Source organism: Equus przewalskii, chromosome 20 (genome assembly GCF_037783145.1).
Source record: "Equus przewalskii isolate Varuska chromosome 20, EquPr2, whole genome shotgun sequence".
NCBI classification, from domain to species: domain Eukaryota; kingdom Metazoa; phylum Chordata; class Mammalia; order Perissodactyla; family Equidae; genus Equus; species Equus przewalskii.
In genome coordinates, this window is record NC_091850.1 from 13,683,383 (window position 1) to 13,699,854 (window position 16,472).

General features: G+C 36.6%; 1 protein-coding gene across 28 annotated transcripts in view; it reads left to right on the forward strand.

The window, feature by feature from the left end:
* The window catches only part of PDE4D (phosphodiesterase 4D), a 1,369,870-nt gene that overhangs the window by 1,340,673 nt on the left and 12,725 nt on the right, over positions 1 to 16,472 (forward strand). For 27 of the 28 annotated variants that reach the window (XM_070587537.1, XM_070587535.1, XM_070587543.1 and 24 more), the window contains 5 exons: positions 10,277 to 10,370; positions 11,714 to 11,886; positions 12,671 to 12,769; positions 13,637 to 13,801; positions 14,992 to 15,091. In XM_070587537.1, the coding sequence (XP_070443638.1) occupies positions 10,277 to 10,370; positions 11,714 to 11,886; positions 12,671 to 12,769; positions 13,637 to 13,801; positions 14,992 to 15,091 (631 nt within the window). Of the gene's footprint in view, positions 1 to 4,550; positions 5,030 to 10,276; positions 10,371 to 11,713; positions 11,887 to 12,670; positions 12,770 to 13,636; positions 13,802 to 14,991; positions 15,092 to 16,472 lie in introns of those variants that run through there. The other variant, XM_070587552.1, reaches the window with a different exon arrangement.

Consider the following 16,472-nt stretch of genomic DNA (forward strand, 5'->3'; position numbering starts at 1 on the left):
TGGTTTTAATCCACACTAAATTTTTCAGTAAGGCAACCACAGTGTGTATTGAGGGAGGATCGCACTTTGTTACATTTAAAACCTTCCTGAGAGTCATTCACCGTTTTGGAAAAACATCATCCTCCTAACACAGCACTCCTGTATCCATTTCTGTGTTGCTGTCATGTTCACGGCAATTGTCCATAGCAGAGGAATCAGAGTGAACACTTGCATGGCACTTACTGTTCTAGATGCTTTACTTGTGTGTACTAATTAAAACCCACCACAACCTGTAAGGTAAATGCTATTATTATTATTCTCATTTTCCAGAGGAGTAAACTGAGGCACGGAATGTTTAAATAACTTTTGCAAGGTCACACAGCTAGTAAGCAATAGTAAGATCTAAGCTTTTGACTGCTTCATTATTTTTTTAATGTAGTTGTGTACAACCATTTATATTTTGCAATGTTTAGTATAAATTACTGTATTTCTCCTTTATGTCCCTGAAAAGCCATTATACTGAGCTTTTTTAAAGTTTCTAGATGTGGATTGTTTAGTATGTATTTAAGTATTTAGTGAAATGTGTATTAGGAAGAGTATTTAGGTATTTCATTTCAGGATAAAGAATATTTGTCATAAAAAGAAAGAACTCATTTAGTTTGAAGTTCATCAAAGAATAAAATAGACTGATGAATGCGTATAAAAAGAGCCAGCAAGTCCAATATGGATGTGAACCACGGTAAAGCATAATTTGGGTTTAAATGACGTGTGACACATCTTGCTCTTCAGGAGTGCAGGAAACGTGCACCTGCCTCAGGGCCTTTGCTCCTGGCGTACCCCTGGCTGACTTCCCCTCCTCTACCCCACCAGATAGCCACATGACTGCTCTCTCCCTTTCTTCAGATCTCTGAGTGTATGTCATCTCATCAGAGAGACTTTCCCTGTCATCTCATCAGAGAACCTCTACCCCAATCCTTCTTTTTCTCTGTTGTGCTATCCACGTGATGTGCTGTATATTGCCTGACTTAGTTGTGGAATATAAGCTCCAGGTGAAAAACCTTTGGTCTGTTCACAGCTCTGTCCCCAGTGTCCAAGACAGCACCTAGCATATAGTAGGAGCTTAATAAGTATTTATTCAGTAAAGGGGGGAGTGTAGAATAGTTAGAGTTTGGAGAAAGGCTGGATTATTTTGTCTTGAGATGCACTCTGAATGACTTAAATTTGACTTTGGAAGACCAGCTTGAAGTAGTTGCAGTAGAAGAAGGAAGGTATTTTTTCCAGGCAGAGCATTCAGTGTAAGTAAAGAGAGGGAAATGGGACCGTCTGCTATAGCATAAGGATGGGCGGAATACTAGCCTTTCAGGAACAGCCCAGGTGTAAAGAGAGCTGAAGATGGGCTTGGAGTTGGGGATTAGGGTCACATGTTGCCAGTCTGCAGGTCACACAGGAATGTGGCTGTGATGAGGCAGGGGATGCCAGGTTGTCAGTGACTGGCTTGGAGTGAAAGGTGGAGGCTGGATTTGAGGAAAATGGGCCTTGCAGTGGAGATCAGAAAGGGACTGGAAGGAGAAAAGCCAAAGAAAATGAGCAAAGAAGCAATTATAGGTTGTGGGTCTGAGACATGGAATGACGTGATGCAGTTGAAAGGAAACATGACATATTAAAAAAGATAAAACAAAGGCTAAGCCTGGGAGCTAAAAATGTAGGCACCATAATGGAATAGTTATCATAATCATCATCATTATCATCATCATCACCTAATAACCTGTCTGTCAGTTGTATCAGATGTTTCTGTGCTTTGCGTATATCATCTCATTTAATCCTCATAATAATTATTCTGGTTATTTATTGCTGTATAACAAATCACTTCAAACTTAGTGGCTTAAAATATCACTTTGTTATTATTTTATGGGTTAACTGGGCTTGGTTAAGCATTCTCGCTTAGAGGCCCTCATGTGGTTGCACTCAGATGGGGGCTGGGGCTGGAGTCATCTAAAGGCTCAACCAGCTGGATGGCTAAGATGGATTCTTCACTCTCAGGTCTGGCTCTGGGCTGGGCTGGCTGCCATAGCTGAAGACTGGCCAGGTGTGAACTTGTGTGGGCTCTCTCTCGTATTCACTCGTTCTCTCTCTTTGTCTCTCAGGTTCTCTCCCTTGTTCACTCTCTCTCTCTGTCTCTCAGGCTCTCTCTCGTGTTTACTCCCTCTCTCTGTCTCTGTCTCTCTCTCTGTCCCTCTCCCAGCAGCCTCTCCTTAAAGTTAGCGTGGGCTTCCTCATAGCATGGTAGTCTCAGAACTCTCAGACTTTCTTACAAGGTGGCTCAGGGGTCCCAATAGCACATTTCAAGGAGACTAATGTAGAAGCAGCAAGACTTTTTGTGACAGCCTTTGCAGTCACACAGCATCACTTGTTGGTTACACAAGCCAGCTCCAATTCAGTGTAGGGTAGTGTGGCTCATTAGGAGGCATCTTTGGAGACTAGCTACCATAATAAACAATTTGACAGATGAGGAAACTGACACTAAGAGGTGAGATTGTTTGTTGAGGATTATACACTAAAGGATTTGAACTCAGAGTCCGTGTTCTTAGTATCTGGGTAGATTTGAGGAAATCATTGTCTCTCTCTCTTTCTCTAGGTCTCACTTTATGTGGAAATGAGGGGATTGGAGGAGATGATATTCAAGATACTTTCCATTTCTCTCAGCCTTTAAGCCTTTGGATTTAGGTGATGCGAGTGGGAATGGAAAGGAATAGACTAAACAAAAAGACATTTTATAACAGATAGAACTTGGTAACCAAGTTGGTAAAGGAGGGAAGGTGACGTGGTAGACAGGGAACACATCTGGGTTACTCAGGGCTTCAGTTAGGTGATTTATATTAAGCACCTAATAGAGGCTAACTCACGTGAAACACCTGTTGAACGGTAGGAAAGGAGTCACAGATTTGAGTCTGGGATACTGGAAGAAATAACAGGCCCACTGACTGAAATGAGGGTAGTTATAATAAGAACCACCTTAGACAGAAACATAGATCCATGAATTTTGAAAAAGTTTGAGCTATCTGGCAGGACACTTGATAGGGGAAAGTATCTTATAATAGTCATTTGGAAATATGATAGTAAAGTTCAGGTAAGAAGTGGTTATTGAAGAATATGGGCCTGGGACAGAGTCTTGTGGCTGTCCTGAGTTAGAGGATGTGTAGAAGGCAGCAAAGGAGGCAGAGTAGAGAAGTGGGAGGAAACCAAGGAAGTCCAGGGTCCTGGGAGTTGAGGGAGAGTGGAGCGAGTACATTGTTGAACACTTCAGAGAAGTTGGGAGAATGAAGGACTAGTGAAAAGGAGGACCTTGGTATTGTTCTGGAGGCAGTTTTCCTGGAGTGTTGGGGGTTTATGTTCTTTCTTTTGTAGAGGATTAAGAGGAATTTAGGAAATGAACAGAGTAGGTGTGACCAGCAGCTGAGGACTTTGGCAGCAAAGAACCGGTAGAAAGTCAGAGGCAGAGTATTATGTGGACGTTTCTGATGAGAGTATGCTATCTAAGACAGACACACCTGGTGCAAGAAGCCAGGAGTAACAGTGTCAGCGAGTCATAGAAGCGCGGAGTAGTAAGTACAAATTTTGAGGTGGAGATGAGGTAGACGGGACAGAATTTTATGCTTGAACAGAGTAAAAGCTAGATTTCCCTCATTTCTTATCCACAAGACCATTTTAGTATAAAAGTTACAGGATGATACTATCCCAAACCAAATAAAAAAGATTGTTTTTCTCAAAAGAATGTAGATTCCTAATTTAACTCTCCCTGTAAAAGGCCTGACTGCCTGTGAGCTCAATTCTGTATTCCTAAGAGCCACTCTTACCCCTTTCTTAACTGTGTACACAACCATAAAAATGTTCTCTTCTGATCAAAATGTAGATCCTGAAATAACTCTGCATTCTTTAGCCATACACAGTGCCTCAGTTTCCGTTTTTTTCCCCCAATCAGATTTGTAATAAATCATCTCCACCTTTAGATTTTAAGGTTACAGAACTCAGTCGTATATAACCATAGACTCAAAAGGAGCTGGGAGCAGCCATGCTGCCCAGGTGGGGAAATGGATCACTTCCATTTGTGAATTCTGGACATGAGTTGTATTTTACAATCATACTATGCTTTTATGTTGATGGAGGTTATATCTATGTCATCAGGGAAGCCACCTGTTTTGGATTGGAGAGTGGGAGACAATTAAAATGCCTGATTGCCGTTTTCGGAGTAGCTTTTATTTTGAAGAAAAATCAGAGGATATTAAAATTCATAGAAATGACTCCAGAAGGATTGGCAATCCTTATTTAAGAATGAACTATGAATTTTGAAGAGTTTTACGGTCATTATTCATCACTGCAAGAGGGAAACCCCATTCATCTTTTCATATGGCAGCCTCCGCGGTAGGGATACCATTATTAAATGGCGTTTACAGAGTTGAGGAGGAAAACCTCCTCCCCAGAGGTTCGCCCTTGCCAACCAATCACAAAGCAGCCTGCGCCTAGTCCACGCCCCCTGCCTTGGTAGACCCAGGGGTGAGTGTGATTGGTGCATTAGTTGGGCTTTTGTGGGAGGGGTTTCTTATCACTCTTCCCCGGCTTCCCCGCAGTTCCTTATTTGGTAGCTTTTGACTGAACTAGTCTTTCTTGCAGCTAAGCATCTTGACATACATTATTCATTAAGCCCTGGAGCTCAGGGAGAGGAAGATGCAGACCCTTAGATCTTCAGACATTTCTTTATCACATGAATTTCCTTTATTCAGAATAGTTGTTGAATTCTGTTCCATTCTGGAGTTCTGCAAATGGCATGTATTTAATGGGAAGACAGCTGCACGGGATCTAATGCAAGGCTTTCTTATGTATACTTAATTACCAGACATCTTTACGTACCCACACACTCCGTGGCTCGTGGAGATTGTTAAAGTATCAAGGTTTTGAAGATACACATATTTTAGAACTTACTGCCTCTGTATATAATCAATCAAAAATGCCTGAAGCAAACTATTTACTGTCAGTGTCTTGGGGCTACATAAAGGTAAGACTTATTTAGCCTTTGTAAACTGCTGATTACTCTGAGTACATAACTAGTAGTTTTAATAAATTACAGTGGAGTTAAGCTTTCTAAAGCAATCTTTTATTTTTTCCTTAGACGCGAATTGCAGGAGAAATAGATGTTTTTAGTGGTCAAGATAAGGAGCAATTGTATAACTTTTATTAGTTGTAGTTTGCATGTTAAAATAGCTTTTTAATGTGCAGTGGTAATTCTGTTTGTCATGTCGTGTAGATTTGAGTTGTGCTTTTAAATATCAAAGTAATTAAATAAATTCATTGGAAATAAATTGTTGGGCTAAGTTACTTATACTGGTGTACAGATGCCAGTTAGTATGCATCACTTAAAGCTTTTAAAAATTAATTTGTGGCTTTTTCTAAAAATCTGTACTAGTTTGACCTGATGAGGAGTATATTTATTTTTTACCTTTGGATATAAAGCTCTAGATGACATTAAAAATTACATTGCTTGATTTTTTAGGTGATATATTATTAAAATGAAAACTTGATTATCTACTTATAAAACTGGAAGATATTTATAAGTTTAAGTGATACTGTTACATTTGTTAATCTCAAGAAATGAATTAATACACTGCATTTGATAAGATTGTTTTCCTGCTTGGCAAGCTTCATGAATGCCCCATGGTAATACTAGCCTGGCAATCCTTTCTCTATTTTAGAAGCAAGAGGTAGAAAAACCTTTTTCTGCCCTAAATGAAGCATCAGTTTAGAAATGGAAATTTGTTCTTGAGTACTTGAGCCATCGCAATACGTATTTTTTAAGAATCCTTCTATTACTTTTAAGTACTCTCAGATGGAAATATTTTTCATTTTCTTTGTTTTTAAAGGGAAATTTCCTCTTTGTTGTGAGATTTACTTGCATTCTAAGAAAACTTATTTCAGTTTTGATCGTCTAAGAAGTCATGATTCCCCACCTCCTTTTAAATCTACGAATGGTCCAGATATTTTTAGTGGTTTTTTAAATATACAGATTTTCGTTATTTGGATTTTGCTAACCATTTCTTGGCTTAAAAAATATTAAATATAGAAAAGTATAGAGAGTAATAAAGGAAACCCTTTTGATCCCCCTAGAATTCATCTCTTAGCTTCTAGACAGATCGTATTTGATACATTTTTGAAGGACTTCACATTTGTAGTATGATTATGAACAACACCTCCAGGAATCTCAATATGGGCTTTTAGTGCTTGTCTCTTTAAGGAAAATTTTTGCTGGACAGCTTTATGTTTTTAATACTATACTGCTAAAAACACTTAAGGACAAATATAAACATCTTTAGTCTTCCTATGCATTTTGAAGGATTGAATTTTATACAGCTAATGCAGTATTTATTTTAGCTTTTAATGCTAGTATCTACCAAACTTTTCGTATCACAGTGTAGCATATTCAATGATTCTTAGCAGGATATTGGGGAGGGAGACAAGCGTTTTCTCAATGTTTGACCATTAACACCTTCTTAATTATACACGAGGAGGACAGACAGTGTGCCCAGTGGCACGTTGGCATGACTGCAGAAGTGCAGGGGTTGAATTTAAGAATACTTTAATTTTGTTTTATTATTTAATTTTGTTTCCCCAGCAGTCTGAAATGTAGAGCATGAATTGGAAAACTGGAGTTTAAAAAGCAAAATACAGTATTCAACTGCATTTTCACTTTCCTTTATGCTTTAAATGCTGCACACAGACAATCTGATGCATAGTGAGAACAAAGGATTTGAAAGCATTCACTTAGAAATCTTCCTCCTTTTTTCTTTGTTGCAACAATAACTCTACATATTATTTCAGACTGTTTAGACCAAAAAACAATCACAGTTACCTGACAACAGAAAACATTTAGAGTTCACTTTTAAAAATATCTAAATGCTCAATTAAATTGTTCTGCATCTTGCAGCTAGTTCCTTTGAACAGCAGTTGTATATTTTATCTCTTCTAAATCTGTAAATTGAGAACTGTAACAGTGTTTAGGAGAAATACATTTTATTACTTTTTTTAATCATTTTCCCTCTCATGGTAATTTTAAATAGTTATCGTAATAAATGGTATGTAGTTATCTGAAAATGAGAGAAATTCCACTTAGGTTTAGAAATGAGTGTTGAATGGTGTAATTTATTGTTCTTTAGTACATACAGCTGTGAACTCCGAAACCAGATTGTAAGATCAGCTACCAATTAAGAAAGCACTGATGGTAATTTTTGTGGTTATTAATTTAGCTTCCCTGGACTGAAAGTTTTATATCAATAGCTAAAAAGGAAGCAATTTTTATTCCTTTTAGAAAAGCCCCATGTTAATTGACTCTGAAAATTGTCTTTAGGAGCTCTCCCACACCCTTTCCCTTGGAAAGAAAGGACTGCTCAAAATGTTGTCTCTTCTCATTGTATTAAAAGGAAGTGTTGACTTCCTTAGATCCCTCACAAGCCATGGTAGGGAGATAGGTGTGTGATGAAGGGTTTCTCCACCCTACTCTTTTGGGTTTTGAGCAAAGGCAAAAGAGTAGTCTGGGAATATATGCATATGATACAAAAAGAATCAGTCATTCCTAGTCTCTGCAGCCTATACAGGAACTGCTGTCCACTTGCCCTCCATGCATATGTAATTAAACTCTGCAACTAAAAAATGATGCAAGCTTTGTGGGGAAGGGGGCCCAATTGGAACAGTTCGATAGGGACCGAGTTTTTCCACCAAACTACCTTCTAAAGTGTAAGCAACCTGGTACCAGCAATGTGTTGCACTATGCCCAAGCAGAAAAATTGCATGGTACCTGCAGATGTGCTACACAAATTATTGGATTTATCTGGAAGAGTATAAAGAATGAAGTGTAATTTTCCTGGCCATTTGCTTATACAATTCGTCAAAATAGTCAGTTAGTACAGATAACTAAAGCAAAAACTGACTTTGTCGTGACCAGGCAGTTCTTAATAGCAACTTTCATTGTATAGCTCAGATCATTTTAGGTCAAAGAGATATTTCATTAAATGTATGTTTAAAATGTTTAGCAGACTCTCTTTTGAACGTGTTTTGCCTAAAGAGTAGATTTTTCCAAGAGTAAATTTAATTTGTTAAGCAAGGATTTACTTACCTTTGGGCCTTATGTGTGGTATTATCATTATATTTTTGAAGCATGGCGACCATTTCCTATATGAATAATATCCTAAATTATTTTGGGGGACAGATAAGGGAGCAAGATATTTAGGTATGTATTTCTTATGGGTATAACTATACTCGGATCTTCCGTCTTTTATCCTGCAGTGATAAAAATCAGCTACAATATAAAAAGCCCAGGGAACTGGGAGATAGAAAGAACTCAGTGTTGAGCACCTGCTGTGTGCTAGTCTAAATACAAGACACTTTCTGTTACCTCATTTAATTAATTGATAACTTACTCAAGAAAATGTAACTTTATAAAAGATGAACAGAAAATATTATGAACACTATTGTAAATGTCTTCATGAATATTCTTAGAAGGCCTACAATTTTATTTTTTCCCCCCAGTGGATCATAACATATAATGCTGAGTGAAAAGAAGGAGCTACCCATGTTTTATATACTGCATGGTGCCAATTTTAAAAATATACATACAAATGTAAAGAAAAAAAGGCATAAAAGAAATACAGCTAATTATAGTGATCTCTGAGCAGTGGGGAGATATATACATGGTTTCTAATCTTTTTCTATATAGCTTTCTAGATTTTCTATATTACATGTGCATTTTATAATCAGAGAAAAGTTATAAAAAATATACATGAACAAAGAATGTGAAATTTTTGTTCCTGAGTTTGAGAAGAAGCTTCCTAGACCTGTAAATTAACAACCAGAAGAATTTGTATTGGTTACGAGCAGTTCAGTTTTGGTTGCAGGAGAGTGCTAATATACATTTCTAATATACATGCAGCAGTCTGTTGAAATGTTATTATTGATTTCCCTCAGTGCTTTCTGGTGATAAATTCTTATACCTAATCTAGATGGTCAATAAAATTGACTTTGGAAGTGATTTGCCAAATTGTCTTGAGTTGGAACACCTTGGTATGAATTATGCAGAAAAGCAAGGTTTTTAAAAAATTATAATAAGCTAATTAAATACTTAGAATTACATTTCAAACATTACTAAATGATAAACTCACTACTCTCTTTCCCCTAGATGTAAAAGAGAATTTATGGTAAAATTCAAAATTTTAAAGGCTACTAAATATTAGAGTAAAATGTGACTATTTTTGATCAAGTATGTAATAGTAGTTAGTTTATGTATGGAAAAAATGTATTGTTTTTGTATGTTAAGAGAAATATGATGGTACATTAAAAGGCTTATTTGGGCTGTTTTGGGAGTCAAAGGAAGACACATCAAGAAACAATTGATGGATGGGAAAGCATAACGTCTTTGAGAATTCTGGATTTTGGTAATGCCGTGTGGTGGTCATTTAATTCCAGTGTTTCTTTGGATAAAATAGGCACCATGGGCATGAGTAAAATAAATTGTGAAGTAAAGAAGTAGAGTATTTAAAGTTGACCTCTGTTGTATTTATGTGACTTAGGGGAATGGATTGGTAAATTCTTTGGATGCTGAGATGTAATAAATCTTAGATTCCCAACTTGGAAAAAACTTTCAAAAGGAAACATACAGTATCTAGTCAAATATTGTATTTCTCCATAGTTCTGGAAGAGTACTCAAATAAATCTATTCGGTTTTGCTTTGGGGTAAAAGACTGCATTTTAACTTCTGACCAGTATTTGTTTCTGTTAATGACAAATTAATTGATAAAATATACCATGTTTTATTGTGTGGCAGTACTTTTGTGTGCCTATAAATTATTATTTTTTCTTCTCTAAATACTAATAATGCACCCTGATATTTTTGCATGTTGTTTTCTCCTTAATTAATGTCCTTGAGTGTGTAAATCTGCTGTCCAGTATGGTAGCCAGTAGCCACGTGTGGTCTATTTAAATTAAAATTAATTAAAATTAAATAGAATTAAGCTCCTCATTTACACTAGCCACATTTCAGGTGCTTAGTAGCCACATGTGGCTAGTGGCTACTGTAATGGACAGCACAGATTATAGAATTTTTCCATCATTGCAGGAAGTTCTATTGGATGGCAGTGATATACACTGTCAGAGTAATTGAAAGTTATTTGGGCAAATTTTCTGTATCTTAGGGTATGCTAATGTTATCTCATTTAAATTTTCCTTGTCTCTTATTTCATTTGATCTTTCTGTTTTTCAGTTTAAAAGGATGCTTAATCGGGAGCTCACCCATCTCTCTGAAATGAGTCGGTCTGGAAATCAAGTGTCAGAGTATATATCAAACACATTCTTAGGTGAGAATAACAATTTAAATACAATTTTTCAATTTTCTTTTGAGTTGTTTGTTTTTGGAGGTAGATTGGAGCATCAACTCATTTTGGAAACCAAACAAGTGTTAGAAATTCCATTTGTTTTCATTCATCATATTAATAATTTGAGCCTCTAAGCCTCTAAAGCTTTAGAATCTAGGGTGATTTAAAAAAGTACATTTTTTTATCTTTCAGTTTCATTTGGGACTTTAGGGACTCTCTGAATTAAAGTTGTATATTGCCAGTTTTTCCAAGGTACTAAACTGCAAAATGCATTCATGGTGAGATCTATGTATGCCTTCAACAAATTCTTGTTAAATGCAGGCCATTGCTGAGCACTAGGTATTTAGTGACGTATTAGAAATGATCCCTGCCCTCAATGAATTGATAGCCTAATGGACACCAAGCTAGGTAAACTGATGAGGCAGATACAGTGCAATTGCTAAAGAAAAGCTCGCTGATGATAATAGCTGAGAGTGGTGAACGGGGACACCCCGACCCCACACCCCCGGTTCACGGAAAGAAAATGCAGGAAGTGAAAGTCAATAACTTGAACATATCCTTGGTTTGAATTTACTTTCAAAACAAAATGCTGTAATATCTAATTAGCACATTCATTAAATAGACGTTTATTGAACACGTACTATGTGCAAGGATGAGTTAGAGGAGCCCGCTGCTTTGAATTAGTGGATGAATGTACTGATACATCTTATGTCTTTTATTTGAAAGCAACAATTGAATCTGATATTTTCTTATCAGATAATACTGGAGATTTTCTATGCTCCCCCTGTTAAATTGTAACCCTTATCTTGCTTTAGTATAGAGAAACTTTTCAGTTTCTCTAAAAGGAATTTAGAAAACACACTGCTATTTTTGTATTTGTGTATGAAGTTTCTACCATTTCACAGTAGGTCTTGGGACTGGAATCCTTAGTTGGCAAGAGCAGTTTTCAAGCCACTAAGTGAATTTCAAATAGGAATGGAGTTGATGAACCGTGGAAATAGCCAGTGTGTTTTGCTTTTTCTAAGTCTGGTATCGTGATATGTCTTGAAAACAATGTTTCAGGATCTTCTATCAAACAAGTAACCACTGAATACATTTGATGTTAATTGTTTTGCAGTGGAATTTATTTGCTTAATTTTGTGTTTGAGGATATCATATTAAGTCCATATAAATGCTCAGTTTCTCTAAAAGGAGTTTTACATGGAAACATTTCCTGGAATCTATAATGATCAATTAAAACCTGTCCAGTGATGCTTATTATGATTTTAAAAAAAAACCCAAGGTAGAATTAATAGTAAATGTAAACATTTTTTAAATTTTTTAAGATAAGCAACATGAAGTGGAAATTCCTTCTCCAACTCAGAAGGAAAAGGAGAAAAAGAAAAGGCCGATGTCTCAGATCAGTGGGGTCAAGAAGTTGATGCACAGCTCCAGTTTGACTAATTCCAGCATCCCAAGGTTTGGGGTTAAAACTGAACAAGAAGATGTCCTTGCCAAGGTAAGACGATTTCAAGGATCCTGATCATTAATATGCAGGGATGTCTTTTAATGAACTTTGATTCATTCTCTTTTAAATAGATGGATAAGTTCATTAATTTGTGGGGGAAGATGGGAAAGCACTTTATAAAGCTCTCTAAATTATTCGGTTTGGTATATCTTTACTTTCCTGCATCTACATTTGATTGTTTGACCTTAAAAAGTTAGAAATCTGTTATATCTTATGGGTTTTAGGAGACTAGTTAAGGTTTTTGTGAATAAATTTTATCTATTGAAGAAATGCTCTGAGGTTGATATTTAAAGTATTTAAATATGTTCTATTATCAAAGGTGTAAAATTAAGCAATTCTATTTAGTTTGCGGTATTTTTTTTTTTTTAAAGATTTTATTATTTCCTTTTTCTCCCCAAACCCCCTGGTACATAGTTGTATATTCTTCGTTGGGGGTTCTTCTAGTTGTGGTATGTGGGACGCTGCCTCAGCATGGTCTGCTGAGCAGTGCCATGTCCGCGCCCAGGATTCGAACCAACGAAACACTGGGCCGCCTGCAGCAGAGCGCGCGAACTTAACCACTCGGCCACAGGGCCAGCCCCTAGTTTGCGGTATGTTTAAGTGAATTTGCCTAAAGTTTGCCTGGACTTACTTGGTACAACAATTACATTTAAAATGAATCATTTTTTTAAAAGTCTAGCATCTTTTCACTAAAGTCAGTAGTTTTAAAATGACTGTTCATTGTTCTGTGTTCTATTTCCACATTCTGATTTTTTCTGTCTTTCTTTAACCCCAGGAACTAGAAGATGTGAACAAATGGGGTCTTCATGTTTTCAGAATAGCAGAGTTGTCTGGTAACCGGCCTTTGACTGTTATCATGCACACCATTTTTCAGGTAATGTGGCCAAATTCTGTCACCTTTCTTTTATTTAGTGACTTAATGTCCAGTCTGTGAATTGTGCATACATTTTATCTTATTTACTACTTACCTTCTTTTGCTTATTTTGATACTTTTTTCTTCTTTGCCCCTTCACCCAGGGACAAAGAAGGATACAGAAGGGTTGGTGTGTGGGTCAAACACAAATAAACCAATTTTATTATTTTTTTCCATTTAAGAAAAAGATGTGATGTGGGAAAATTGAAGCAGTTCATTAAAATAATAGTTTACAAATCATCTTCATGACCCTGACTCACATAGAGAATGGAGTGCTACCTTTAGAAAATGAATAAGCCCCTTGCTGACTACGTTTAGAATGTAATTTCTTCAATCCTGTTTTATGTACTTCTCTCTTCTTCATATATGTTTCTCACTCTTGAGCTTTTGCACAAGTTCAGGGTTGAGATTTAAATGAGAAGTTGAGGCTTTAGATACCCTGGGAGTGGAATAGCAGATTCCAGCCCTAGGGAGAATGTTGAGTTTCAACTGGTGTGATCCAGTGGCTGACTCAGTGTTGCTGGACTGAAGCCGTCCTCATGATCAGGGGACACAAACACTTTCATAGTTGGCAGCTCATTCCTGACACTATACATCTTGGGTAAAGCACTGTTGGGCTCCAGAAGGGCAAGTAGACTCTGGTTTCGTCCCTGAAGTCCCTGGATTGTCCTAAAGGTTTCCAGTTTCATCACTAGACATTGTGAAAGAGCTGTGTCCATTTCTGGGTTATCCATAGGCGATATTGGGTGTGATTTTTTTTGTTAACACACTCTATGGAAAATCTTTGTATATAAGGACCAAATGTTAAGAGGAGTTCTTTTCTTACAGGAACGGGATTTATTAAAAACATTTAAAATTCCAGTAGACACTTTAATCACATACCTTATGACCCTGGAAGACCATTACCACGCTGATGTGGCCTACCACAACAATATTCATGCTGCAGATGTTGTCCAGTCGACGCATGTGCTGTTATCTACACCTGCTTTGGAGGTAAATCTGGTTGCTAAAACTTCAAGAACACTAACTTGCCATTCATAAAGGTCTTTTAAACTTTTATACTAAAGGGTATGCAGTGCAGAAAATAATTGGCTTCATTGGAAGTATGTTGAGTTATAGGGGGGAAAATGTTGTTGGGCTAAATAAACAGTTGAGTCTTTGATGAAATTTGTCTGAAAGTTGATCAAAGATTTATGGATTCATCTGTTTATGATACTGCTTCTTTGAAATGATCTAGTAGGATATTCCAAAAGCACACCTGGCTTACTCAGTTTTGGTTACTTAGCTTTTTTGGAATTTAGTCTGATGGCTTTTGCATGTACAGTTCAAAGGATGATTATTTTATAAAATATAAGCAAAGGATTGATATTTTTTGTAGAATTTATTAGAAGGAAACATTTCTTTAATTTTACCGAGTCCTAAGAAGTTGTTCCATTAAATGTTTATTGAAGCAGTTTATTTCCTTAATTGCTTGGGGGAAAGATTCTCTTTTGCTAATAATATATTTTATGGTTCATTTTGTTTTCATTAGGAAATTGTGTTAATCCCTCATCATCCGAGTGAGTGGTTCTCAACTGGGAAAGGTTTCTCTCTTTTCCTCCTCCCTGCTCCCACCCTCACAGAGACATTTGGCAACATGTGCAGACATTTTTGTCCCTCACAACTGGGAGGTACTGGCTTCTTTTAGGTAGAGGCCAGGGATCCTGCTGAAAATTCTTCAGTGCACCAGATAGCCTCTCACAACAGAGAGTTATCTGGCCCCAAATGTCAATTCTGCTGAGGTTGAGAGTCCCTAGTTTGAATGGAAGAAAAGAAAAGAATTGCTCATGTTGTTAATTTTATGTACATTTTTCAAATATACTTAAACATAAGTACTTTTAAAATAAGCCATTATTTTCTTTAAAAGAATTTTAGACACTCCTTTTGTAATATTTTTTAAAATATAACCAATGAAAAAGGTTTGATCGTGAGTTATAATTAAATTAGGTAAAATATTTTCTCTAAAATTGCACTTAAAAGGTTCATGAATAACTCATTATCTCCCTTCTTGATACATTATGATAATATATTTTGAAGCTTCATTTTGTTTTCCATCAAATTCCAGGCAGTAATTTCCCATTTGTATATACCTTTAATTTGTTATTATAGAAGAGTAATGTTATCTATATTGTCTGATTTTCCAGGCTGTGTTTACAGATTTGGAGATTCTTGCAGCAATTTTTGCTAGTGCAATACATGATGTAGATCATCCTGGTGTGTCAAATCAGTTTCTGATCAATACAAGTAAGTGAAGTTTATTTTTGCAGAAAAAAATTCTCCGCTGTACGTCTTAGAATGAGTGAAGGTCTTTATAAAGTTAGGGTGTTTCCAGAGCCATGATGTTTGTTTGAGATGTGTAAACATAATATTTTAGTGAGAATGGATGTTAATGTAATTTAGCTCTAAAAACTGTTCTATCCCCTGAGACCTGTGATGTTTGGAAAAACATGCCTTCCAGTACTTCTCTAGAAATAATGCATTGCCATGTTAATAAACAAGGGCAATCCAAAAGTGAAAGTCTGCAGAAAGGTTTAAATAGTTACATTGCCCCTAAAATTTTAAATAAAAAAAGAAAAAGTCAGCATTATTGTTAAACCTTCCTGACTTTAGGTAGGTTGTCATTTAATCCTCTTCAGAGGCCGTAACTACCCTTCCCCTCCACCACCGTGCCCGGCTCTGCTCTTTCCTTTTTAAATCTCCTACTGAGAGCAATAGGAACTTCTCTATTACTTATTATCTCTTTTTATTTCTCTTTTATTCAATATTTTTAACTGTTAAATTTTTTCTCACTGGTGACATTTCATCAAATAAGAAGTCATCGCTAAATTTGGAAATAGAAGGAGTGTTGGAGACTGTTTAGTGTGGGGCATCCCTGACACCCAGCTGCACAGGACCCCTCTGTAGGGAATGTTTAGGTGGTGCATGAGCTGTGCCTTTGCAGAGAGGGTACGTGTTACAGAAATTCTGCTCTTCTGTTACTTGAAGTTAACTGGTAAATGATTTAAATGAACTGTTATTTATTTTCTTCCACTATGGTAGATTAATGTTATAAATTGGCTTTTATATACAAAAAAATAAAATGCAAAGTTGTTAAATTTTTTTCTGTATCTGTTGAGAGTCTGCCTTTCTTTTTTTGCCATGAGTTGGTGGACAGCAGCCTTCTCACGCCCTGTAGCAATCTAGCTCTAGTGGTCTCTGTGCAGTCACCATTCATTTCCTACATTTTTTGCCACCGCCAGATTTAAAGAGAGAGTTTAAATGTAGCTTGGCTTTGAGAGATTTAACTCAGATCTTTAGGATTATTTAGATTTATTTTTAGATCTTTTAATAGCCTCTGGACTACCCTATGACGACATGTACTTTAGTGGCTCACTCACGTAGAGTAGGAGGATTGGGAAAGTCCTGGATTTCCTGACATGTGTGGTTAGTCAAGTACATTTTAGAAGTTTGGTTTATGAACTTATTTATCCAGGATTAGACAGGATAACATTTCATGTTCCATCTGTCTTCCAAGAACTTATAATGGGGTGCTTTCGGGAGTCATCAAAGCCTTACTAAATATTAATACGTGAATAGTAACAGATTAGATGCAGCAACATAGTTTTATGCTGTATCAGTGGTGAGG